The sequence below is a fragment of the Lagenorhynchus albirostris genome, chromosome 1 (genome assembly GCF_949774975.1).
Source record: "Lagenorhynchus albirostris chromosome 1, mLagAlb1.1, whole genome shotgun sequence".
NCBI lineage: Eukaryota > Metazoa > Chordata > Mammalia > Artiodactyla > Delphinidae > Lagenorhynchus > Lagenorhynchus albirostris.
The window spans coordinates 62,931,358-62,957,701 of record NC_083095.1 but is presented as its reverse complement, the minus strand read 5'-3'; the positions used below and the strand labels follow the sequence as shown (position 1 = coordinate 62,957,701).

Here is a 26,344-nt window from a genome sequence, read left to right as displayed (position 1 = left end):
AGAAAAACCCAGATACAAGGAGAATGGTGGTAGCATGAACAGAAATAGAAAAGTAAAAGATTTGAGATGAAGATGGAAGATAGAGTATTACAGACATGTTGTTTTTGAGGTCCTGTTGGTGTATTTAAGTCAGAGTGCCCAACTGACAGGTAGAAATGTGGCGTTGGGACCTGCCTGGTATGGGAAGCGTAATTTGGAAGTCATCTTCCTAGTCATGAAAATAGGTGAGATTTCAAAAGTGAGGAATACAGAGAAAGAACATCTATACTATATGTGAATACATTTCCTAGATCTGTAAAACATTTTATCTTCAAGTGTTCTTTGTTTTTTTTTGTAATTTTAATTTTTATGGGAGCTAGGATCTCGCAATATGACATCTATTTACTAAAATTCTGCCTCTCTAATTTTTATGTTGACCCTTGTGATTTTTCACTGTTTTTTATTCTATCCCAGAAAATAATGAACAACTTAATTTGTGAAAAATGTAATAATAATTTGAACTACAAGTCAAATTTTTTAAGTGCAAAGAAATTATTTAAATAAACTTTGCAGTTTTGCATGTTGTGAAAGCATTTCTTTTCTACCATATGTCTTGCATGTTAAATTTCCTCAGTTTTATTCTTCTCCAGCCTTGGTACTGGGCCGGTCCTAAGGCTACAGAAAAACTATCCAGAGATATTGGGGAGTGAGTCGTCTTGAGGGACCACGTTTTTAATAGCCAAGGAATAAGCTATTAGGAGCCAGAAATAATTTTAATCTGTTTCAGAAAAGTTAAAAAAAATTGTATACTTCCTCACTATTGGAAGATAACTGAACATAATTTAACTCTTTCTCATAGTTTGACCTTTATTTGATGATGATCAATATGCACATCATTTTGAGCTTCTGTTACTGTCAACTGTATGTGATGTAAAAATAGAAGATATGAAATATAGGACAGAGCTGGTAACTAACAGTTGCTTTCCTTGAAAAGTTTGCTTGTTTTTCTCCTCATTTTCCTCTTTCGCACTGACTGACAGTAATTTGGGGAGAGGGATCAATGGGAATATAAGAGTAGGAGACCAAGATATTCTGTGGTAAACATAATGAGATTAGTTTTCTTTTTTATTTGAATCGCAAATCATCTTTGTGAGCAGTGCTGAAAGAAGAATTCCGTAAGTGTTTTTGAGCAATATTAACCTTTAAAGGACATAATCATCTTGGTGCTTAAGTTCTCGTGATTTGGTGGAAAACAGACCAAAAGTGGGTTAATTACTTCATAGTCACAGTTTAATGTCGGCCCTTTAAAGTGATTTAAAAATGAATAAAAATAAGAAGGTCTAGAGACTGTTATAGTTTTAATTCATCTGTATTTTAGGTTAAAATCTATAGTGGAAATTATTTTTGGTAAATATGTATTTTAAGGCTGAATGTAGGCCTTGCACATCTAACTTCATATTTCAGTGTTTTTTTTTTTTTACCATTTGAATTAACATTCAGATATATTTGGAACATAAAATTAATTTTATCTTTGATATTTGCCTTTTACTAACAGAAATGGATGATGAAGACTGTGAAAGAAGAAGAATGGAATGTTTAGATGAAATGTCCAATCTTGAAAAACAGTTTACCGATCTCAAGGATCAGTAAGTAGTGACTTCAGAAGGTCATTGTCACCGAATCTTAACCTTGTCACGTGTACAGTAGCGTGAGAGAAATTATATTCACTCTAAACTATTTTCCTTTTCGTGTTTTATGGGACCCACTGATCTGAAAAAGGCTTCGGCTATTGTTTGCCTGCTGAAGACCTCATTAACTAATCAAGGGTTTTGAGGCTGTTTTTGGGGGGGATATAATAAGATTTTTATGTGGGGTTGGTAATGAAAATGTTTTCCTGGGTTGTTGCACCCTTGATTCTAATCTGCTTCATTTATTCCTTTGTTAAATAATTGGATAAAGATAGCATTTTAAAATTGTGAGAATAAGAGAGATATTTCCCAAAGATGGCATAGTGGTTTTTGTTTATATCTTAACATTGGGTAATATATACATTACGTGTTTTCACACGCATTATTTAGTTTGCCTCTCTGTAAGGTTGGGAGATAGATAGTCTTATCTCTAATTTACCCATGAGAAGATTGATGCTCAGAGAGGTTAAGTGATTTGTTCATAGTTCTTCAGAAAGTGATAAATTAAGCCAGGCTTTCTGCCTCCTAGTGCAGAAAGTGCTATGGTGTCCCTTCCACTAAGGCACATTACTTTGGAGGAACTGTAGTGGAATAGAAAGAGCATAGGCTCTGAATCCAGGCTTTCTGGACAGATTTCAAAGGTATAATAAGAGATTCGTTATTATCTACTGTAAAGATTGAATGAGCAGTCTGTAAAATTCTCAGCCATTTGTCTGGCATGTAGTGCATGTTTATTAGATACTATTTTTTTCCCCCTGCTTATAATGCCAGAACTCTTATGTAAAGTTGGTAACGCAAGAATGGGCCCCAGTGATTTGAGAGAACAGAATAGATGCAGATGCAGATTAAAAAAAAATCTTAAAGGTGAGCTTTCAGTTTGGAACTTGCTGGCAAGGTTATGGGGCAAGCTACATTTTAGGAATTGTAAATGAAAGAGAGAAAGACACCTTAACTTATTCAGAAGCTGGCTCTTCAGTTTATGAATCCTTCGTGATTTTGCTGCTTATTCCTTTTCTTCTACTTCTTCCCTAGAGAGGCCCAAAGAAGAGATGAAAGCCCATTTAATATCTGAAATTGCCAGACTAAAATAAGACAGGTTTGGTTACCATATGAATCCTGCTGGATTTATGCCATTTCTGGTCTTAACTTTCACTGGTATTAGAGATGAATATATAGATAATGTTCCCTGCTAGTGCAACAAATTAATATAAGCAATCCAAAATAATCCAAAGTTTAAAATTGTGGCTTTAAAAAACATGATATTTTCTTATTCTAAAGATTTACATTATTAATTTGAAATTAAAATTAGTTTGGATCCCCAGGAATCCATTATTTGGGCAACACGGAGAGTTCATTCAGTTCATTTGGGATCATTCTGGAAAAGAGGAAGCAAATTTGTATGTTTGTATTTTAGCACAAGTAATCCGTGAGTGAATAATTCTTAAACAATTATTTAAGATACACCTATTGAGCTTTTAAAGTGCCTTTTATGGTTATCCAAGACATGAAAATTGCTGTAAAGCTCTAGTATAATATATTACATAGGAGAACTTTGCATCTAGTGAGTCATTTGGACTAATCTTGTTCACCTTGGGGCAGGCAATTGTCTTGATTATTACTTTCTCATGGCTCACTATGACCACCAGCCAGTTCCCCCTACCAGCTTTATTCATTTCTGAAAGTGTTAAAAGTAGACCCATTACCACTATTTAATAGGATTCTTTCTCAAGGAATTGGAATCTAGAAATATGTTTTAGAAAAGAAAAATCTTGGCACCAGGTTTATAATTATTTTTTTGTCTTGCCCCATTGCTTTGTGTTTTATTTTTATTTTGTCACACTGTGTATCTCTGTAAGCTGTCTCAAATCCTCTTTGGCAGAGGTGGGAAATATAATAATAGTAATAATAATAATAGTAGTAGTAGTAATAAATACCCTGCTTTGCCTGTTCTGCTACTACAGGGCACAGTAGCACTCCATTCCTAAGGCAGAAAATCCACAATTTGCAGTTTGTAAAGTGGTGGAAGGTGAGTTCTTCCACCTCCTTAAAAAGATAGAGGAACTTGTGCCATCCAAGTTTCCATTCATTTCAGTGTTCAACATCCAACAAACGTTAATTGAGCTTCTATTCTGCGAATAGTATTGTGGTTGCTGCTGAGGGACTCATGATCCTTGCCTTTGATGAGTTTATACTTGGATTCCAAGGCTGTAGAAATTATACTGATTTTGAGGAATCTATTCTTTTAAAAGTGAGCTAATTGAATATCGTTCATTCACATATCCTCTTCATTCAAGATGTTCCCCTATTCAGGATACCTTATCAGTATTTTGTATGAGTTTGATTTTCAGGGACAGTCATCTTTTTTATCAGATTTTTAGCATTTTGCCTAAAGTTGTATTTATAACTTCAAAAACTATAAGTATCATGTTGTACTTTTCTGACTTTACACATTGTATGTTGCGTTTTAGAAAAATTTAACCCAGATGTGATAACGTATTATTTTGGCAGTTAATTCAGATAATTTTTCCCTTTTTGTTTTAAAAAAAGAATAGTTATTGTATTAACACTCAAATTTGCTTTATTCCTTAAGAATCATTGTATAAATCTCTGTGCTAATTATAATGGCCAATAGTAGACAATTAATGTTAGTTGCCTTAATTGTATTGGTTTATATTTTCAAGAGGAAAGAGCGGAATTTTATATGAAAGCCAGGTATCATCATGTTTTCAATAGCCAACTGCTATTTATACGAACACCTACAAGCATAAGCAGTGGTTTCTTTTGGAAGATACTAGATGCCATCCTTGTGATGTATATGATATATTCTTCACCTATGATGAAGTAATAAATGGCAAAAAAATTTTACAAAATGACCTTAAATTGTTTGTCTGCTTTGAAATTTTAGGATGCCCTTGAAATGCCACAAAGCCAGGGTTAGAAGTGCCTTTCATAAAGAATGACAATTTAAACATTTTCCTGTTAAAAAAGAGTTAGTTCTGTCCTGCAGGATTATTGCTAAAAATAAACATTGAGTTGTCTCACATACTGTCTTTGATAATCAAGCTAAAGGTATTGGGATGACAGCTGGTAAATTAGGAGTATTTGTATGTGGACTCATAAATAGAGCAACAGGGATTCCTTGCCCCTCTTTTCACTTCCCCATCTATTGAGCAACTCATTGTTATAGCTTCTTCATTTGCAGTCTAGAAGAACTGAGTATGCCAGATCACAGGTTCTCTAGCCATTGGTTTTACCTTCATCACTCTACTTCTTCTTTGTTCTTTTAAAAATCAAGTAGGCTGAATATTGTAATACTGACTGCTTTTCAGGAAACTCGGAGAGGAGACAGGGAATTATTTATTTTTGAAAGCTAGTAATGCCTGTATCTAAATTATTCAAAATGATTTTTTTTAAACTCAGTGTTTATTTGACCTTTTCTCTTAGAATTGATTTATTCTGCAGTTAAAACAAAAACATCTAGAGTGACCAAAAGTGGTTATTTCAGTTGTATTTTTTGTATTGTAAGTTAACTATTAAAGAGTGATATATCTAAAAAATAGAAAGACATTTCTTTGTGATTATGTGCATAAAGTCAAATAATGTAACTGCATTCTTCTCTTCACTTGAGAGCAAGGCAAAAATACATTTGGTAGGCTATTAGAATATGAATGATATTAAGAAGAGAATGTATAGAAATGGTAAATTGTTAGCCTTTGTTGGGCTTTTAAAATTAATATCTTAATTTTTGCTTTGTTAAGACTTTATAAAGAACGATTAAGTCAGGTGGATGCAAAACTACAAGAAGTCATAGCTGGAAAAGCACCAGAATATTTGGAACCACTGGCAACTTTACAAGAAAATATGCAAATTCGTACAAAGGTAGCAGGTAGGAAAGTGAAACATCTTTTCCATATAGTAGAAAATGAACTCTTCAATAGACTTAAAAGGTGTTTATCAAGTGAGCGGTTGTTGTTAATGAAAGTACAACTGTATTTACGTTGACCAGAGTATTTCACTGTCAGTCAGCCCACAGTTATTTATTAAATGCCTCATGCTTTTCTCTGCTACTGTAGGGGCTTGAAAAAAGAAAAAAAGCCCTCAAATTGCTCACAGTGTTGTTGAGAGGGTACTTCCACATGTGAAACAATTAGAAACCATGATACTTTCATTAAGAGATACTGTTACTATCACAGTTCAATTTCTTATTAAGGTTCAATTTAAGTCCTCAGTATTTTTCATCTGTAAGAGTGATAAGGATTTTTTATTTGTAAAAACATTTTTTAAATGTTTGATCAGGATATTAAAGAACAGAGAATTCGCCTTCAAACCTACAGTTTAGACATGAGTTTTTATTTTGATAAGTTTGATGACTCATTTGTGGCTGTGAATAAATGAAGATGTACTATATTTGTGTGGTTAAATTTCAGTCTTCTGTTTGTAACTGGGATCTGGCCTCAGAATTGTGTCCTACCACGCATAACAAGGGATATATCTATTTGAAGGTCACTTAATGATTTTTCATAGTCAAACTAAAAACTGAAATTTAATTAATGGAGATGCCGATTGTTTTCTTTTTGAGGGACACTAATTGATCCTCATGTACCTGTTATATAATACCTAAGGCATTGTTGATAATAGGTTATCTTTGTACTAAATCCACCTTAAACCAAATTTGATTCTTGAGTGCTTAGTATTAAGTATGTAGATGATGTGATGCTTAATCTGCTGTCTTTGCATATTGGCTTAGCACACCCTTAAAAGTAAACATGTCCTTAATTTTCCTGGACATTCTAAAAGCACTAAGTGAGACTTAGTGGATGTTTAGGAAATATTACTTCAGTCAATTATTCACTTTTCTGTTAGGCAGCCTCCTTTACTTTTTGATTGTACAAAAAGTAGTGTGTGTGAATGTGTTGCTGATGGCATAGTTCCAGGTATCTGTCCCTTGCCTTTTCTATACAAGAAACAGAATTACATTTCTAGGGGCAACTATGGCATACAGTTAAGCATATACATCTAGACCTCTTTGCCATTTTTGTGATGGCATGTTTGCATGACCATGGTGCCTATTTTGTGCTGTTGTCTTGGTACCTCTAAGTTAAACTCACTTGAGCATCCGTTCTCTAGGTAAAGCCCTGTTAGGAGCACTCAAACCTTGTATCAGTTTATAAATTTTGTTATATTAGTTTCTACATTTAATCCTCTTGGAAACTTTGGACTCTGAAGATAAATAATAGTTAAAAACTAGTGGTTTTGATGGTTGTGGTATCCAGTTGTTCCTTTGAGTATATATGATTAAGAAACCAGAGCTTATTGACTCTGTTTCCCTTACGAATCCCAAGAGATTGTTTTTCATAGGTGAAGAGTTTTATTTTCATTTTAATCATTCTCTATCAAACATTTAGGAGTATTCTTTAGAAAAATGGGTAAGAACTAAAAATTGCAGTGTAGTTTTTTTCTAGCACTTAAACTCTTATTAGTTTTCTAGTCTTCTTTGATATATATTTTAACTGAGCCTTTTATTTTTAGTTTTTAAAGGTAAAGTTAGACTCACTTGCCAGTTTCTTCTTGATTCATCTTATAAAATAGTTAGGACAGAATTCCTGTAGGGAAGTGATATTGAAACTCCTTATTGCTAACATAATCAGAGTAATTGTGTTTGGTTGCAGGAATCTATAGAGAGCTCTGCTTAGAATCTGTAAAGAACAAATATGAATGTGAAATTCAAGCTTCTCGCCAGCATTGTGAGGTACTGTTATTTTGCTTAACTTTTAAGCTGATTTCAACTCTTCAAGTCTTATGAGTACAGCAGTTAAAATAGTAAATAAACTAAATGAAACAAAATTAAATAGTACTTTAGCTCAGCACTTGTACTTTTTTTTTTTTTTAAAATACAGTTGCACTGGAAGCTGTATTGGAAATAGGACACAAACAAGGGACCGTAGAAAAGAACTAAGTGATATAATTTTAGAAGTTTTGCAACTGTTACCTTAAAAAGACTTTAATGATTATGTCATCTGGCATCACTGAAAATAGTATAATTAGTATAATATTCAAGGCTCAAAAAATGTATATCCAATAGTACAGTTAGATTGTTGGGCTATATTAATTTCTCAATCTCTAGATCTGTTTCCACATCTTAGGGCAAAATTCTCTACGGGGAAAAATAAATTCTGTATGTTGTGTTTATTTTGAATAGCGTTTGAAAACATAGTGCTGATTTTGCAGATAACTTTTAATAAAACCTAGACAAGATCATAAATATACTAGTGAAAATAAGAGGACGCGTTCTATGATGATTCTTATCTTACTTTAATGTACCATATCTTTATAAATCATTAAAATACTAAGAATATATAGGCATAAAAATGATGGAGCTTGTTATTTCATTTTCTTGGTTATAATTGAGGTGAAACATCTTTTGGTGTGTACTGGCTGCTTGGATTTTCTTTCCTAAGAAGTGCCTGTTCATATCTTTTGCCTTTACTTTGGGCTTTTAGTCTTTTCCTCATTGACTGTAGAAGTTCTTTATATACTCTGGATACAAATGCATTGCTGGTTATTTGCTTTGCAAATACTTTTACCCAGGCAATGGAATATCTTTTCACTTTTTCTGATGACCTTATGAACAAAATTTTACATTTTAATGTAGTTGAATTTGTCATCTTTCCTTTATGATAGATGCTTTTTGTGTCTTCCCCACTTTGAGGTAAAATGATGTATTTTCTTTTAAAAGTTGAAATTTTGCTTTTTAACAGATTGCTAAACTGCCTTTAATTAATTTTTATGTGTGGTTAAAGTATGGCTCTAATTTTACTTTTTTGCATATGGATAGGTAATTCTCGACACTATTTATTATATTCTTCATTGTTTTCCCACTAATCAGCAATCCCATCTCTCTCTTTTTTTTTTTTTTTGCGGTACGCGGGCCTCTCACTGTTGTGGCCTCGCCCGTTGCAGAGCACAGGCTCCGGCAGGCTCAGCGGCCATGGCTCACGGGCCCATCCGCTCCGCGGCATGTGGGATCCTCCCAGACCAGGGCACGAACCCGTGTCCCCTGCATTGGCAGTCGGACTCTTAACCACTGCGCCACCAGGGAAGCCCTCCCATCTTTTTTATATCAAATATCCACATATGTGTTGGCTTGTTTTTAGCTTTTTTTCATTTGTTCCATTGGTCTGTTTGGCTCTTTCTGCACCAGTGTCACAGCATCATTTTTTACAGCTTTCAGTCTAGTAAGTCTTAGTAACTCAATACCCTAATAATTTTATCTTGCTCTTTTCCTTCTTACAGTTGTTATTGTTAATTTTTTTTGTTTTTTTTGTAACAACTTTTAAAAAATTGCTTTTTATTTTCTGCTGCTGCATAGAAAAGTAATTTATATATTGATATTATATCCAATCATATCTACCTCTCTTAATTCTAATAATTTAATTACAGATTCATAGATTGTCCATGTAGATAATAATGTCATTTGTGAATAATAGCAACTTTTTTCTTCCTTTCTGATCTCTTTTTTTTTTTAAATTTTATTTATTTTTGGCTGTGTTGGGTCTACGTTGTTGCGCGTGGGCTTTCTCTAGTTGTGGCAAGCGGGGGCTACTCTTTGTTGCAGTGTGCGGGCTTCTCATTGTGGTGGCCTCTCTTGTGGAGCACGGGCTATAGGCATGAAGGCTTCAGTAGTTGCAGCACGATGGGCTCGGTAGTTGCGACGTGTGGACTCTAGGGCTCACAGGCTGTGGTAGTTGTGGCTCTCGGGCTCTAGAGTGCAGGGTTAGTAGTTATGGCACACGGGCTTAGTTGATCTGGGTCTGGGATCTTCCCAGACCAGGGATCAAACCCATGTCCCCTGCAATGGCAGGTAGATTCTTAACCACTGTGCCACCAGGGAAGTCCTCTGATCTCTTCTTATTTGTTTCACTTGTCTTAATGGCACTGATAGCACCTCTAGTACATGTTGGAATAGAAGCAGTGAAAGCTGGTCATTACTGTGTTCTTGATTTTAAGGGAATGCTTCTAATGGTTTTCCAGTTAGTATGATACTTGATGTTTGGTTTTAATAAATACTCTTTTTATCAAGTTAAGGAAATTTATTTCTTTTTTTCTAAGAATTTTCCCATAAATATTGTTAGAGTTTATTAAATACTTTTGTCTGCATCTGTTGAATTAGTCTTTTTTTTTGCACTTAAATTATTAATGTATTTTCTAATGTTAAACTGTCCTTGGATTCCTGGAATGATTATTTTTCTTGTGCATTACAAGATTCAGTTTGCTGATATTTTGTTTAGAAGCTTCATTTCTATGTTAATAAGTGAGATTTAATTTTTAATTCTTATATTATCTTTGTTTGATTCCAAGATGCATAAAATAAGTTAGGAATATTCCATATTTTTCTCTTCTATAGAAGCATATATTTAACATTGCAATCTTCAGTTCCATGAGTGCTTAGTACATCTTGTCTTTATGATGCATTTTTGAAAACAATCTCATAGTAGGGTTGCAAGAAGGTGCAAAAGAACTTGTTTAGTGAACATGAGAATGAGTTGGCAACATGATGCTCCATAACCCCTGAATACTGTAATGAATATTTCAAACAAATGAGGGATGTTCTCTTACATAACCACACTAAAATCATCAAAATCAGGACATGTACATTGATATTGTTACTACCATCTAATCTTCTGACTCCATTTAAGTTTTAGCAGTTTTCCCTATAGCAGTCTTTATAGCAAAGAGATGCAGTTCAGAATCACATGTTATCTTTGTCATTGCATTTAATTGTCTTGTCTTTTTAGTCTCCTTCAGTGTGGAACAATACCTCAGTCTTCCCTTGGTTTTTAATGATCTTTACATTTTTGAAAATTTCAGGCCAGTTATATTATAGAATGTTCCTCAATTTTGAGTTGGTCTGCTGTTTCTTCATGATTAGAACCAGGTTTTGTATCTTTGGTAGGAGTATCACAGCAATGATGCTGTGTTCTTCTCATTGAATTCTAACAGGCAGTGCACAATTTTGATATGTACCATGATAGGTTATGTACACTCTGATCACTTGGTTTAAGTGATGTCTTCTAGGTTTTTCTAAGTATACTTAACTTTTTCTCATTGTGATTAGTAAGTATTTAGTGGAGAAGTACTTTGAAACTGCAAATATCTCATTCCTCGTAACACTTTCAATTTATTCATTTATTTATTTATATAAGTATATGCATTGTTTCCTCACTTTTTTTTTTTTGTCTGCTTCATCTTTCAATTACTGAGGGAGGTGAGCAGAATTTCTCTCTGTGATGGTGGATTTGTTAGTACCTCCTTGTATTTATTTCTTTTATTTTCTTTTTGATATTAGTTTTCTTTCATTTCCTAAGAAAATTCACATACTGTTCTTTTCAATATAGTAAAGTCATTCATAATTTGAGATCTGGAGGCCAAAGGTGCTAATGATGAGATGCCTCACAATGCATGTCCACTGTCTCAAGTTCCTTTGGTCAAAAAGGATTGTACAGTCCGAGAGACGCTGTAATGCTCATGATTCCAGAGCACCCAGTTGAAACATCTCTCATGGAATATCTTTCATCTTTTTCTTTGTTTTGTTTTATTTTTTTCCTTTTTTCCTCTGTCTTCCTTTCTCCCTTCCTTCTTTCCTTCCTTCTTCCCTTCCTCCCTTCCTCCCTCCCTCCCCCCAACCCGCTCTCTCTCTTTCTCTCTCTCTTTTTTTTTTTTTTTTTTGCGGTACACGGGCCTCTCACTGCTGTGGCCTCTCCCATTGCGGAACACAGGCTCCGGACGCGCAGGCCCAGCGGCCATGGCTCACGGGCCCAGCCACTCCGCGGCACGTGGGATCCTCCGAGACCGGGGCACGAACCCACGTCCCGGGCATAGGCAGGCGGACCCTCAACCACTGTGCCACCAGGGAAGCCCTTTTCTCTCTTTTTAAAATTAGGGTAAGAACACTTAACATGAGATCTACCTTCTTAACAAATTTTAATGTGTAATATAGTATTGTTAGCTCTAGGCACATTGTTGTACAACAGATCTCTAGAACTTAACCATCACAGATAACTGAAACTTTATACCCATTGAACAGCAACTCCCTGTTTCCCCTTCCCCATAGCCCCTGGCAACCACCATTCTACTCTCTGCTTCTATGTGTTTGACTAGTTTATATATCTCATATAATTGGTATCATGCGATCTTTGTCCTTAAGTGACTGGCTTATTTCACTTAGCATAATGTCCTCAAGGTTCTTCCATGTTGTAGCATATGGCAGGGTTTCCTTCTTTTTTTTAAAGATGAGTAATACTTCATTGTATGTATATATCACATTTTCTTTATCCATTCATCCTCAGTGTACATTTAGGTGGTTTTTCACATTTTGGTTATTGTGAATAATGCTGCAATGAACACAGGAGTGCAAATATCTTTTCAAGACCCTGATTTCAGTTCTTTTAGGTATATACTCAGAAGTAGGATTGCTGGACCATATGGTAGTTCTATTTTCAGTGTTTTTGGGGAACTCCATACTGTTTTTCACGGTGACCACACCATTTTACATTTCCACGAACTGTGCACAAAGGTTCCAATTTTTCTATATCCTCACCAACACTTATTATCTTTTGGTTTTTGAATATAGGCATCCTAACAGGTATTAAGTGATACCTCATTGTCATTTTGATTTGCATTTTCTTATGATTAGTAATGTTGAGCATCTTTTCACGTACCTATCAGCCACTTTTATGTTTTTTTTGCAGAAATGGCTATTCAAATCCTTTGCCCTTTTTTTTTTTTTTTAAATATTTCTTTATTTTGGCTGTGCCAGGTCTTAGTTGTGGCATGCGGGATCTATTTCCCCGACCAGGGATCGAACCCAGGCCCCCTGCATTGGGAGAGCGGAGTCTTACCCGCTGGACCACCAGGGAAGTCCCATTTGCCCATTTTTTAAATCACGTTCCTTACATATTTTGGATATTAACCCCCTATTAGATACATGATTTGCAAATATTTTCTCCCATTCTGTTAGCTTGCTTTTTCACTCTAGTTGTTCCTTTGCTGTGCAGAAGCTTTTTTGTTTTGATATAGTCCCACTTATCTTTTTGTTTTTGTTGTCTTGTTTGTGCTTTTGGTGTCATATCCAATAAATCATTGCCAAGACCAATGTCATAAAGCTTATCCTCCTTATTTTCTTCTATTGGTTTTACAGTTTCAGGTCCTACATTTAAATCTGTAATCCATTTTGAGTTGATTTTTGTGTATGGTGTAAGATAAGGGTCAAGTTTTATTCTTTTGCATGTGGCTTTCCAGTTTTCCCAACACCATTTGTTGAAGGTCTATCCTTTCCCCATTATGTAGTCTTGGTACCGTTATTGAAGTTCAGTTGACCATATATGCATGGGTTTATCTCAGGGTTCTTTATTCTGTTCCATTCGTCTAAATGTTTATGCCAGTACCATATTTTAAAAATTACAATAGCTTTGTAATATATTTTAAAATTAGGAAATGTGAGGCCTCCAGCTTTGTTCTTTCTCAAGATTGTTTTGGCTGTTTGGGGTCCTTTGTGTTTCCATATGAATTTTAGGATTGTTTTTTCTATTTCTGTAAAAAAAAAAAGTCATTGGAATTTTGATAGAGGTTACATTGAATTTGTAAATTGCTTTGGGTAGTATGGACATTTTAACAATATTAAGTCTTAATAACAATATTAAGTCTTTCAAGCGATGAACGTGGGCTTTCCACTTATTTGTGTTTTCTTTAATTTCTTTCATCAACATTTTACGTTGTCAGTATACAAGTCTTTCACTTTAGTTTATTCCTAATTATTCTATTATTTTTGATACTCTTGTAAATGGGATTTTTAATTTTCCATATCTTTCATTCTATCAGTTTTTGCTTTATATATATATATATAGAGAGAGAGAGAGAGAGAGAGAGAGAGTCTGTATTAGCAGACTCACATATTTTAGAATTTTTATTTTTTAATAAATGTAACATTTTATCCTTTTTTTATACCCTTCTATCTCTGTAACAGTGATTTTTGCCTTAAAGTCTATTTTGTCTGATAGATAAAACAGCTACCCTAGTTTTATTTGGCTTGGAATTTTCCTGATAAAAGGTTTTTTCATCCTTTTTTTTTTCCTCTCACTTTTTTCTGACCTTGTATTTTGGGTGTATTACTCGTAAATAGCATAAGCCTTGAATTAAAATAAAATCTATTTTAACAATCTCTGTCTTTTAACTGATAAATTTAGTCCAATTATATTGATGGTGATTATTTTGATATTTAATTCCAACCTGTTTTGCGTTTTCAGTTTGTTCTGCTTTATCCTTTTTTTATTCTTTCCTGACCTTTTTTGGGAGGTATGTGTGATTTATTGAGTTTTAAAAATACGTCATAAAGTTATACCCTCTATTTCTATTTTAATGATTACCTCCATACCTTCCATTTCTATATTTTAATGATTACCTTAAATTTTTAACATACATACCTACATTAGTAGAATCTAAATATTAATTAATAACTCTGTCCTCCTCCTTAGAACTCCTATAAAGGACCTTAGAACTCTAACTCCAGTTACTCCCTCTCAAATTACAAGGTATAGTTGTTTACTATTTTAGTTCCATCTTATTTTTCATACTTTAGATGAGATGTTATTTTGATCTCGTAAATTTAGTTCTTTTTAGGTTTATCCACAGTTTACTAGTTTCTTGTTCACTGTTTTCGAATTGCAACCCTTCCTTGCAGGTCTATTTTCTGCTTCTTGAAGAACATCCTAGGCATTCCTTCACTGAGAGTCTGTTAGTGGTAAGCTCAGTTTTTATTTGTTCAAAAATAGCTTTATTTGTAAAAATTGTGAAAGGACAGCTTAGGGGGTTATAACATTCCAGGATGACAGTTATTTCCTGTTAATGTTTTTAGGATCTTACTTTCCATAGTCTGTGCTAGAAGGTTACAGTCATTTGTAGATAACTTTTTTCCTTCCCTTCACTGGCTGCAAAAACTCTTCTCTTTGTTGTTCTTCAGTTTCTCTACTGTGTGTCTCCGTAGAGGTTATTTTTCTCTCCTGACTTGGATTTGTTGTGCTTTCTGAATCTCAGAATTTGTTCTCTGTTAATTCTGGAAATTTCTCAGTTGTTAACTTTTCTGGTATTGTCTGTCTTCCATTTTCTTTCCTTCTGTCTTCTGGAACTGTGATTAGTCATCTGTAAGGCCTTATTCGGTTTTCCATATTGCAATAATTAATTCATACTTTTATTCAATAAGTCATTATCTGACATCCTTCAGAGCCTAATTCTGCTGTTTTTAATTTCTGCCAAACCTCACACCTTATTTCCTTATTTCCTGATGCTGGAGGTTTCATTGGTAGCAATTCTGTGAGCCTTGGACACAAGCTGTAGCTCTTCAGATAGTGTCTGCTTTTATTTCCACTGAGTTGTTTCAGCCAGGCATCCTGGTATGCCAGCACCACATGACTGCTTTCTGGCTTTGGATTTTCTGGAAGATGCAGGGTCTATATTTGAATCCCAGAGATGTAGAAATCAGGCCCAAGATGACATATTTTCAGGGAAAACTTTTTTCCCCACTTATTGCCTAGGCTGAGACAGATAGATTTCCCTCAGGTGGATTTTTTCAGTCGCCCTTTTCACTAAAGGTAGTAACCCTTGAGGACCATGCAGGGATCCCAGTTCCCCCCAAGATCTTTCTCTTTTAACCAAATAGCCATTAAAAGTGGTACCTCTCCATTCAATAACCAGCAAATACCCTCAAGGAAACCCCAGCTTTATTTTTATTTATTTATTTATTTTTTAAACATCTTCATTGGAGTATAATTGCTTTACAATGGTGTGTTAGTTTCTGCTTTATAACAAAGTGAATCAGTTATATAAATACATATGTTCCCATATCTCTTCCCTCTTGCGTCTCCCTCCCTCCCACACTCCCTATCCCACCCTCTAGGTGGTCACAGAGCACCAAGCTGATCTCCCTGTGCTATGCGGCTGCTTCCCACTAGCTATCTATTTTACATTTGGTAGTGTATATATGTCCATGCCACTCTCTCACTTTGTCCCAGCTTACCCTTCTCCCTCCCCATATCCTCAAGTCCATTCTTTGGTAGGTCTGTGTGTTTATTCCCGTCTTGCCCCTAGGTTCTTCATGACCTTTTTTTTTTTCTTAGATTCCATATATATGTGTTAGCATACCGTGTTTGTTTTTCCCTTTCTGACTTACTTTACTCTGTATGACAGACTGTAGGTCCATCCACCCCACTACAAATAACTCAATTTCATTTCTTTTTATGGCTGAGTAATATTCCATTGTATATATGTGCCACATCTTTATCCATTCATCTGTTGATGGACACTTAGGTTGCTTCCATGTCCTGGCTATTGTAAACAGGGCTGCAATGAACATTTTGGTATATGACTCTTTTTGAATTATGGTTTTCTCAGGGTATATGCCCAGTAGTGGGATTGCTGGGTTGTATGGTAGTTCTATTTTTAGTTTTTTAAGGAACCTCCATACTGCTCTCCATAGTGGCTGTATCAATTTACATTCCCACCAACAGTGCAAGAGGGTTCCCTTTTCTCCGCACCCTCTCCAGCATTTATTGTTTGTAGATTTTTTTGATGATGGCCATTCTGACCGGTTTGAGGTGATATCTCATTATAGTTTTGATTTGCATTTCTCTAATGATTAATGATGTTGAGCATTCTTTCATGTTTTTGTTGGCAATCTGTATATCTTCTTTGGCAAAATGTCTATTTAGGTCTTCCGCCCATTTTTGGATTGGATTGTTTGTTTTCTTGATATTGAGCTGCATGAGCTGCTTATATATTTTGGAGATTAATCCTTTGTCAGTTGTTTCATTTGCAAATATTTTCTCCCATTCTGAGGGTTGTCTTTTGGTCTTGTTTATGGTTTCCTATGCTGCTTAAGTTTCATTAGGTCCCATTTGTTTATTTTTGTTTTTATTTCCATTTCTCTAGGAGGTGGGTCAAAAAGGATCTTGCTGTGATTTATGTCATAGAGTGTTCTGCCTATGTTTTCCTCTAAGAGTTTGATAGTGTCTGGCCTTACATTTAGGTCTTTAATCCATTTTGAGTTTATTTTTGTGTATGGTGTTAGGGAGTGTTCTAATTTCATACTTTTACATGTACCTGTCCAGTTTTCCCAGCACCACTTATTGAAGAGGCTGTCTTTTCTCCACTGTATATTCTTGCCTCCTTTATCAAAGATAAGGTGACCATATGTGTGTGGGTTTATCTCTGGGCTTTTAATCCTGTTCCATTGATCTATATTTCTGTTTTTGTGCCAGTACCATACTGTCTTTTTTTGTTTTGTTTTGTTTTTGTTTTTGTTTTTGTTTTTGCGGTACGCGGGCCTCTCACTGTTGTGGCCTCTCACGTTGCAGAGCACAGGCTCTGGACACACAGGCTCAGTGGCCATGGCTCATGGGCCTAGCCTCTCCGCGGCTTGTGGGATCTTCCCGGACCGGGGCACGAACCCATGTCCCCTGCATCGGCAGGCAGACTCTCAACCACTGCGCCACCAGGGAAGCCCCATACTGTCTTGATTACTGTAGCTTTGTAGTATAGTCTGAAGTCAGGGACCCTGATTCCTCCAGCTCCGTTTTTCGTTCTCAAGATTGTTTTGGCTGTTCGGGGTCTTTTGTGTTTCCATACAAATTGTGAAATTTTTTGTTCTAGTTCTGTGAAAAATGCCAGTGGTAGTTTGATAGGGATTGCATTGAATCTGTAGATTGCTTTGGGTAGTAGAGTCATTTTCACAATGTTGATTCTTCCAATCCAAGAACTTGGTATATCTCTCCATATCTCTCCATCTGTTTGTATCATCTTTAATTTCTTTCATCAGTGTCTTATAATTTTCTGCATGCAGGTCTTTTGTCTCCGTAGGTAGGTTTATTCCTAGATATTTTATTCTGTTTGTTGTAATGGTAAATGGGAGTGTTTTCTTAATTTCACTTTCAGATTTTTCATCATTAGTGTATAGGAATGCCAGAGGTTTCTGTGCATTAATTTTGTATCCTGCTACTTTACCAAATTCATTGATTAGCTCTAATAGTTTTCTGGTAGCATCTTTAGGATTCTCTATGTAGAGTATCATGTCATCTGCAAACAGTGACAGCTTTACTTCCTCTTTTCCAATTTGGATTCCTTTTATTTCTTTTTCTTCTCTGATTGCTGTGGCTAGGATTTCCAAAACTATGTTGAATAATAGTGGTTAGAGTGGGCAACCTTGTCTTGTTCCTGATCTTAGTGGAAATGGTTTCAGTTTTTCACCATTGAGAATGATGTTGGCTGTGGGTTTGTCGTATATGGCTTTTATTATGTTGAGGAAAGTTCCCTCTATGCCTACTTTCTGCAGGGTTTTTATCATATATCGGTGTTGAATTTTGTCAAAAGCTTTCTCTGCATCAATTGAGATGGTCATATGGTTTTTCTCTTTCAATTTGTTAATATTGTGTATCACATTGATTGATTGATTTGCATATATTGAAGAATCCTTGCATTCCTGGGATAAACCCCACTTGATCATGGTGTATGATCCTTTCAATTTGCTGTTGAATTCTGTTTGCTAGTATTTTGTTGAGGATTTTTGCATCTATGTTCAACAGTGCTGTTGGCTTGTAGTTTTCTTTCTTTGTGACATCTTTGTCTGGTTTTGATATCAGGGTGATGGTGGCCTTGTAGAATGAGTTTGGGAGTGTTCCTCCCTCTGCTATATTTTGGAAAACTCCAGCTTTAATATCAGGTTAGCATACTGGTTTTTAACTCCTTGTTTATATTTGATCTTTGGGGGTAATCTCTTATTTTCTTAAGGGATTAGCTATACCTTATAAAAAGAGTTTTGTGGTATTTTATCTAGAATGTCTGTCTAGGTGTGGTGGAAGTTTTATTTTGTTTTGTTTTTTGTGGATATCTAGTCTACTATATTGCCATAAATAAAAGTCAATAAGGTATCTTCAAGTAATGTTTTTTACTTAGACAATTATATTGATATTCTTTCTCATCATTTTTCAGCTTTGACAGTCCTCCCTCCTCCATAGAGATGCTAAATATTTACCTAAATTTCTTGTGGTTTAGTTATGGCTTGCTGTTTTGTATGTTTAATACATAATTAATATTATAATTACTCTGTTTAATTATATAATTAATCTGAAAATACTCACTAGTAGTTCAAGGGCATTTTAGATAGGAAATAAAGGGTGAATGGGAACTTACATTAGAGTGTTATGTGTTTTACATTCTTTCTCTCATTTTAGTACTTACAACAACTTTATAGCATAGGAATTATCTTGATTTTTATGAATGGGTTAACTAAGGCTCAGAGAGTTTAAATAGTTTGCTTGGGGGTCACACAATTAATAAGCAGCAGACCAGGATTGAAATCCTTTGATCTTTCTAGTCATTCATGCAGTTTACCATTAAATCTGAACTTGTTCAGGGCTTTGTATCTGCTTGTTCCTTAGTTCTACATTTGACTCACATAGAAATAACCTGAGAGGCAAGGGAAGTGGGAAGAAGGAAGACACACTGACAGTTGTCAGAATAAAAGTTTGATTAGCAGCAGATAGGAAGGAGGGGCCGGGACCAGAGACTAGACAGGTTCACACAGGTATGCACATAGAGAGTGTGCCAAAAACCACAGAGACAATTAGGCAGCAGATGGTTTGTGTCAAATTAAGGGAGAAAATCATATTTATAGAATACTACAGTGTGCCAGGCACTAAGATGGGTGGAGATGCTTTATTTAGGTTATCTCATTTAAGCCTCCCCACAGAGCTGCAAATGCGTTTTCAGATGCGACAGCAGGTGGTAGCAAGGTCTCAGCCAGGCCCTTACGGTTCAGGGTTAGGATTTCAGTTCTTGAGAAGATTGGTGAGAGCTCTTCAGAGCTCTGATTTTTTGGTTGTCTATTCATTTAATTATTTTTTGTTTTCTGATTATAACATTAATAACTGTCTATTGAGAAAACTTGAGAAGTAAGTCTAAAGAAGACAATAGAAGCAACCATAATCTACCAAGCATAAGTAATTACTGTTAATAAGTATGTGTGTTTGTATAATTGTTTTTCACATAGCTGATATGACTCTATGTATAGTATTTTGTATCCTAACTTTTTTATAAGCAGCATTTCATGAGCGTTTCCTTATGGCTCTAAATACTTTTTTGGGGGGGGTCATTTTGTGTTTTATTTTTTATTTTGAAAAATTAATTTTTCTTCTAGTTTTATTGAGATATAATTGACATAGCACTGTGTAAGTTTAAAGTGTACAGCATAATGATTTAATTTACATACATCGTGAAATGAGCATCATAATAAGTTTAATGGACATTCATCATCTCATATAGATACAAAATTAAAGAAAGAGAAAAAAGTATTTTTCCTCGAGATGAGAACTCTTAGGATTTGCTCTCTTAACAGCTTTCATATATAACATACAGCAGTGTTCATTATATTAATCATGTTGTACATCACATCCCTATTACTTGTTTATCTTATAACTGGAAGTTTGTACCTTTTGATTGTCTTCATCCAATTCCCCCTCCCTAAATACCCTTTTAAAAGTCAGTTTTTACGGGGTAATGTGTGTACATATTTCTGAAGGCACAGGCTTGTAATGAAAAACAGCAGTCCCTCTCCCATCTCCACATTTTACATCCCAGCAGCAATTGTCTATCAAAATCTTTTATCTACTGCTTCTGGAGTTTACCTTCATATTTCTAAATAATATCAGTTTTAGATATTACCTTTTGGTTTCCTATTATGAAAGCTGAGGATTCCATAATAGTTCCCCTCATCTCATTCTTCCAATATTGTTGTGTCACAATTTTTGTTCTTATTGTAACTATAAATATTGTTTACTGATCCAAGAGTTATACTTTGCTTAAACTTCCCTTTTTGTACAACTATTTTTTTAACCTTAGGATTAATTGCTTCATTTATTGTTTGTTAGTTTTCTCTTATTTACCAATTCTTCCCGGAGACTCCAGCAGATTTATGAAAACCCCCAATGCCATTTTCCATGTGATCAAATGCATCAGGTAATCCATGAGACCCATTTCCTTCTGGAGTCCTCCCTCCTGGGCGCAACTTCTCCACTCCTGGACCCCTTGTTCACCTGTTCCTTCCTGCTACATCCTTCAGATGCTTTCTAGGCCAGCTGCATCTCTGTCTTCAGGGGTATCTCTTCACCATCACCCTGGAAATTCCCTTTACATCTTTCCTGCTAGATCTTGTTTTCTTTTTTCAGTTTCATAAAGTAGCTTCTTGGGAAAAAGTGTACAGAAGTTAGTTGTTTGAGACCTCTTGTATTGGTTATCTATTGCTTTGTAATAAATTACTCCAAAATTTAGTCGCTTAAAACAATAATCAACGTTTATTATTTCACAGTCTCTATTGTCAGGAATTTGGGAGCCACTTAGTTGGGTGGTTCCGACTCAGGGAATCACATGAAGTTGTAGTGAAGAGGTCAGCCAGGGAAGCAGTTGTCTGAAGGCTTGAGGGGGGGCTGTAGGATCTGCTTCCCAAGTGACTGACTTCCAAGGCTGGCAAGCTGTTGCTGGTTGTTGGTTGGAAGCCGTAGTCCCATGGGCCTCTCCACAGGCTGACTGAGGGCCCCCATGACCAGGTGACTGTCTTCTCCCAGAGTGAACGGGTCACGAGAGCAAGACAGAAGTGACAGGGTTTTTAATAACTTAGATTCCTGCCACATTCTGTTCATTAGAGATGAGTCACTAAGTCCTACCCACATTAAAGGGAAAAGGAATTAGACTCTACCTTTTGAAGGGAGGCATGTCAAACATTTATTGGACATGTTTTAAAACCCCTACATCTTTCATGTCCAAAAACATCTTAACTCCCAATTCAGAGTATGGAATTCTAGATGGTAAGTAATCATGTTTCCTCAGAATTTTGAAGGCATTTTTCCATTGTCTTCTAGCTCCCAGTATTGCTTATGAGAAGCATCTTATTTTGATTCCTGATCCTTTGTACGTGACCTGTTTTCTTCCTGAATACCTATTTTTCTTTATCCTTGGTGCTGTGGAACAGCAAGATGATGTGCCTTGGTGTGTGACTCTTTTCATTCATTATGAATACTCAAAGGAACCTTTAAATCAGGAAACTCATATCTTTAGTTCTGGGAAGTTCCTTATATTGTTCTTCTCCATTATTTTCTGTTTTCTCTTTTTGAAACTCTTATTGGTTGGCTGCTGGACCTTCAAGATTGATCTTTGAATTTTCTTATATTTCATATAATTATTACATATTATATAGATCTTATATATTTTTATTGTACCTCCCTCCACCCCTCTCCCTTCATTTTTTTAAAAATTTATTTATTTTTGGCTGCGTTGGATCTTCTTTGCTGCGTGCGGGCTTTCTCTAGTTGCGGCAAGTGGGGGCTACTCTTCATCGCAGCGCGCGGGCTGCTCATTGCAGTGGCTTATCTTGTTGCAGAGCACGGGCTCTAGGTGCGTGGGCTTCAGTAGTTGTGGCACGTGAGCTCAGTAGTTGTGGCACATGGGCTTAGTCGCTCCACAGCATGTGGGATCTTCCCAGACCAGGGCTTGAACCCGTGTCCCCTGCATTGGCAGGCGGATTCCTAACCACTATGCCACCAGGGAAGTCCCTACCCCTCCCTCCCTTTATTGTTATTTTATTCTTTTTTAGAGCATATTCAACTTTCTCATCCACTCCTTTTACTAAATATTTTATTTCTATTATGTGTTTAATTTCCAAGAGCACTTATGCCCTCTGATTACTCATTTTTTAATATTTTTTGTAACTCCTGTTCTTTCCTTATGGGTGTAATCGCTTTCCTCTATGGGTATTAAATGTAGTTGTTTTGAATTATTTTTCTGTGTCTTGACTTGTGTCTGTTTCTTTATACTTCTTTTTTGTTTGTTTGTCTCTGTGTCTTTCATTTCGATGCTTTTCACAAATAACTAGTCACCTTTGGCCATCATTCATATTTAAGAGTGAGTCAGTACAATCTGCCTATGTGCAGAGCTTGTCAGCTGCTGAGCTGTGGAAGTTTTCTTCTCACTGGTGAGCCTACCATGATGAAGAGGGCTTTCTGTCTCTAGGGCTTTTCATTTATTTTCCCCCATCCAGACCCTCCTTCATTTCTTTCTAGATTTGGAAGTATAACTCAGACTTTTCAGAATATTCCCCCTTCTCTCATATTCTTTCTTTATGAAGTGCACGCATGTGTGTAGTGTACATAATGCAGGTCTTGGGGTTCTGTCTCAGTTTAGTCACCACGTTCAGAGATTATGGCATGACATTGTGCCCCTTCCTTTGTCTGATAACTACAAGTGTGGTTTGTTGATTTATTTTGTACATATTTTTGTTTATTTCATTATGTCTTAGGGAAGAGAGAGTTTATGATCTGGGTTCATTTGTAATCTTACTCTAGCAGTTTCTCCCTACTTTTTGAATTCTGAATTTTTGGTGTCTGCAGAGTAGTAGTATGGATGTACAATAATTTATGTAGCCAATACTCTATTACTGGATTTTACTTTGTTCCTAGTTTTTGGCATTACAAGTATTGCTGTTGTGAGCATCCTTTTCCATACAGCATTGGTCGAGGTTGTTATTTCCTTAGGATGGAATCTTCGGTGTAATTACTAGATCAAAGGATACAATCAGTAAAGTCCTCAATACTTGTTTCTAAATTACTTTCCAAATTGTTGAGTTGGTTTATATTCTCAGTATCGGTTGGCATGGTTTATTATACTTGAAAAGAATGAAACAACCTTGTCAAGTGAAAAGTAATATCACATAATGCACATTTTAATTTGCACTTGTGTTTTCTGTCTCTCTTTTTGGCTGATTTTGGCAGTGAGTATAGATAGTATTTAGATTTTTCTTACTGACTTATCCATGCTTGTTTAATTCCATCTTATGGTTATTAGGCCTTTGTCATGTTGTAACTATTTTTTTATTGCCTTCCTCTTACTTTTGTTTGCTTTTTAATGTGTTTTTAATTTCTGTGTGCATAGTTTTAAAAAAATAACTTGTCCTTCTAATTTTTGTGCTTTGAAAGACTTCTCTCACCCCAACATCAAATAAAGAGTCCCCATCTTTCCTTTAGTTCTGTGAAGCTGATATTTTTTCTTTCTTTATTTTTTGGCTGCATCAGATCTTAGTTGCGGCACATGGGATCTTCATTGAGGCATGCAGGATCTTTTTGTTGTGCTGCGCGGGCTCTTCGTTGCAGCGTACGGGCTTCTCTCTTGTTGTGGCGGCTGGGTCTTCTCTCTCTAGTTGTGGTGCGTGGGTTCCAGAGTGCGTGGGCTCTGTAGTTTGTGGCACGCGGGCTCTCTCGTCGAGGCACGGGAGCTCAGTCGTTGTGGCCTGTGGGCTTAGTTGCCCCATGGCGTGTGGGATCTTAGTTCCCTGACCAGGGATTGAACCTGTGTCCCCCGCATTAGAAGACGGATTCTTTACTCTTGGACTACCAGGGAAGTCCCTTTCCTTTAGTTCTTTTGGATTTCATTTCGTAAATTTAACTCTTTAGTCCATTAATTTTTTTGTATAACATGAGGCAAAGAACCTGAGTTTTTCTCTATATAGTTAAACTTATTTTTCTGTTGTCATTTATTGTCATCAGGTTTCCAAATGATTTGAAAAGTCACCCTTTTCATAAAATTTCCCATAACCAATGGGTCTATTTCTTGGCTTTTAAATTCTGTTCTGCTTATCTTTTCATTCCAGTGTATCCCACTTTAAAAAAAAATGATTGTAGCTTTTTAATATGGTTTGCTCTCTGGTAATGCTAGTCTTTGAAAATCTCCGAGGACTCCATTCCAGGTTGGGAACTATGAGGTGCCTAAGTCAGGGAACTGCCGAAAGGGAGTTGGTTCTGAACCCAGGCCAGCGGGAGACGAGTACAAACATGGAACCTTGGAGCCACTTTCCTGGGGCTCCCTGGCATTGCCCTGATGAGAAGGAGCATAGGTGTCAGCCTGCAAAAGGGCTCAGTGAGCCGGTTCACTAAGTATAGGTGTGGAGATTGGAGGGTTGTGGGATTTTGAAGCCAAACATGTAATTATAATTAGTAATACTTTAAAAAAGCTAAGTTACCTATTGACTATAGAGGCCTCTACAGGCACCAAAGCAAGGGAGTTTGGATGCCTCTTTCTTTTCTAGGTGTCTTTTAGCTGCTTCATTATGACTTTCCTTCTCAGGGAAAGTTGTTGAGGGGTTGGGGATAAGGGAGAGAAGATCAAAGAAATAACAGTGAGGATAGAATCAAGATACTTCTATTTGTATACTTTAAAATATACCTATTATATTTTTAGAGATAGCTTCAAACATTTTAGCCCATTGTGGCTTTTTTTTTTTTTTAAATTGTAAAGAATGATTGGTAGATTTATTTTAGAATTTCTGCTTGGCCTAGGGCAAATTTATCAATGGAAAGCAAAGAGAATGCAGCAGTTAAACTTCCATATTCTTTTTTTTAATGTTAATTTTTATTTTTACTTAAAAGTTTTTTTAAAATTGAAATATTCTTAAAAGCAAAAGCTTTATCACTCCTGCTTAGCATTCGGAGTCATCTTTGGTTGGAGAATCCGGCTCTATTTATAGCTGTCACACGACCTTGACTGTGGCCACGCCTGCTCTCCCTTTTTCTCTGCTACATAACATTTCCCAATTCTTGTAATACAATGTAGATAAGGCTAGAATATCTGTTAGACTTCGCCAAAGGCAGAGGGGTAAGTAAAAGGAAGTAAGCATAGAGAGTAGCATGTAATGAGGTAATTTTTCATATGAGATCTAGTTTTAGTCTTCTTCAGCTTTGCTTTCTCTCTAGCTCCTGGATTGCTTCAACCTGACAAAAGCCATCTTTTCTCTACCACTCAGGAGAACCTTCAAGCATGTGTAGACTCTAAATTTCAAACCCAAAAGAGAGGACTTCATAAGTGACACTGGGAATGCTGAAAATGGGCATGGCTAATGCCATCCACAAGAAATCATAACTAACTGCATTCCAGTGGCCTCTATGAGACAGTCACATCTAGCTATATATCTGGCCCAATAGGCTAATATCCTTACTAGAGATAAGGGTGTGGTGGATGGGTGGAAATCTGTCATAGCTTTTTATATAATAAATCTATATATTATACTGATGTGTGTTCTATGGCTTTTAAAATAAGGGATACAGTGGACTAGAAGTAGTAGACCTGGATTCTAGTCTGATTTACTAGTGAACAGTCTTGTCTCTTAGCAAGTGACTCAATCTTTCTGTAGGTTTGTTGAAAGATTTGGATATAATTAATCTGTAATTTTAGGATTTTGACTATAATTGAATTGTTTAAAATAATTGTAAAGTTTAGATTTGAATTTTTCTCCTGGTGATATATTAGTCTATTTTAATATGATTCTGCGATATTAACAGGGAATTGTTCTGATGAGAAAAAGTGATCCATTTTATAATGATATACTTTATAGGACAAGGTGTCCATTGTGGTACAGGTGGGACCTGCTTATATTTAAAAGGGGCCATGGGAGCTTACTATGAGTTTTTTTGTAAAGTAAATATTTGCCTCTTTATTTATCACATATACATTTAGATGTTCTTAAACAATTTAATTGTATATAGTTCTCCCTATATTTAGATTCTGTATTTTCTAGTGTTTATTCATATATTTGA

The 26,344-nt window shown here is 35.7% G+C and overlaps 1 protein-coding gene across 5 annotated transcripts in view; it reads left to right on the top strand.

Moving 5' to 3' along the window:
• The window catches only part of BRMS1L (BRMS1 like transcriptional repressor), a 43,124-nt gene that overhangs the window by 4,994 nt on the left and 11,786 nt on the right, over window positions 1-26,344 (top strand). For 2 of the 5 annotated variants that reach the window (XM_060143421.1, XM_060143432.1), the window contains exons 2-5: window positions 1,535-1,625; window positions 5,426-5,553; window positions 7,337-7,416; window positions 20,667-20,726. In XM_060143421.1, coding sequence (XP_059999404.1) covers window positions 1,535-1,625; window positions 5,426-5,553; window positions 7,337-7,416; window positions 20,667-20,726 — 359 coding nt within the window. Of the gene's footprint in view, window positions 1-1,534; window positions 1,626-5,425; window positions 5,554-7,336; window positions 7,417-14,403; window positions 14,464-20,666; window positions 20,727-26,344 lie in introns of all 5 variants that reach the window. The other 3 variants (XM_060143443.1, XM_060143453.1, XM_060143411.1) reach the window with 2 other exon arrangements.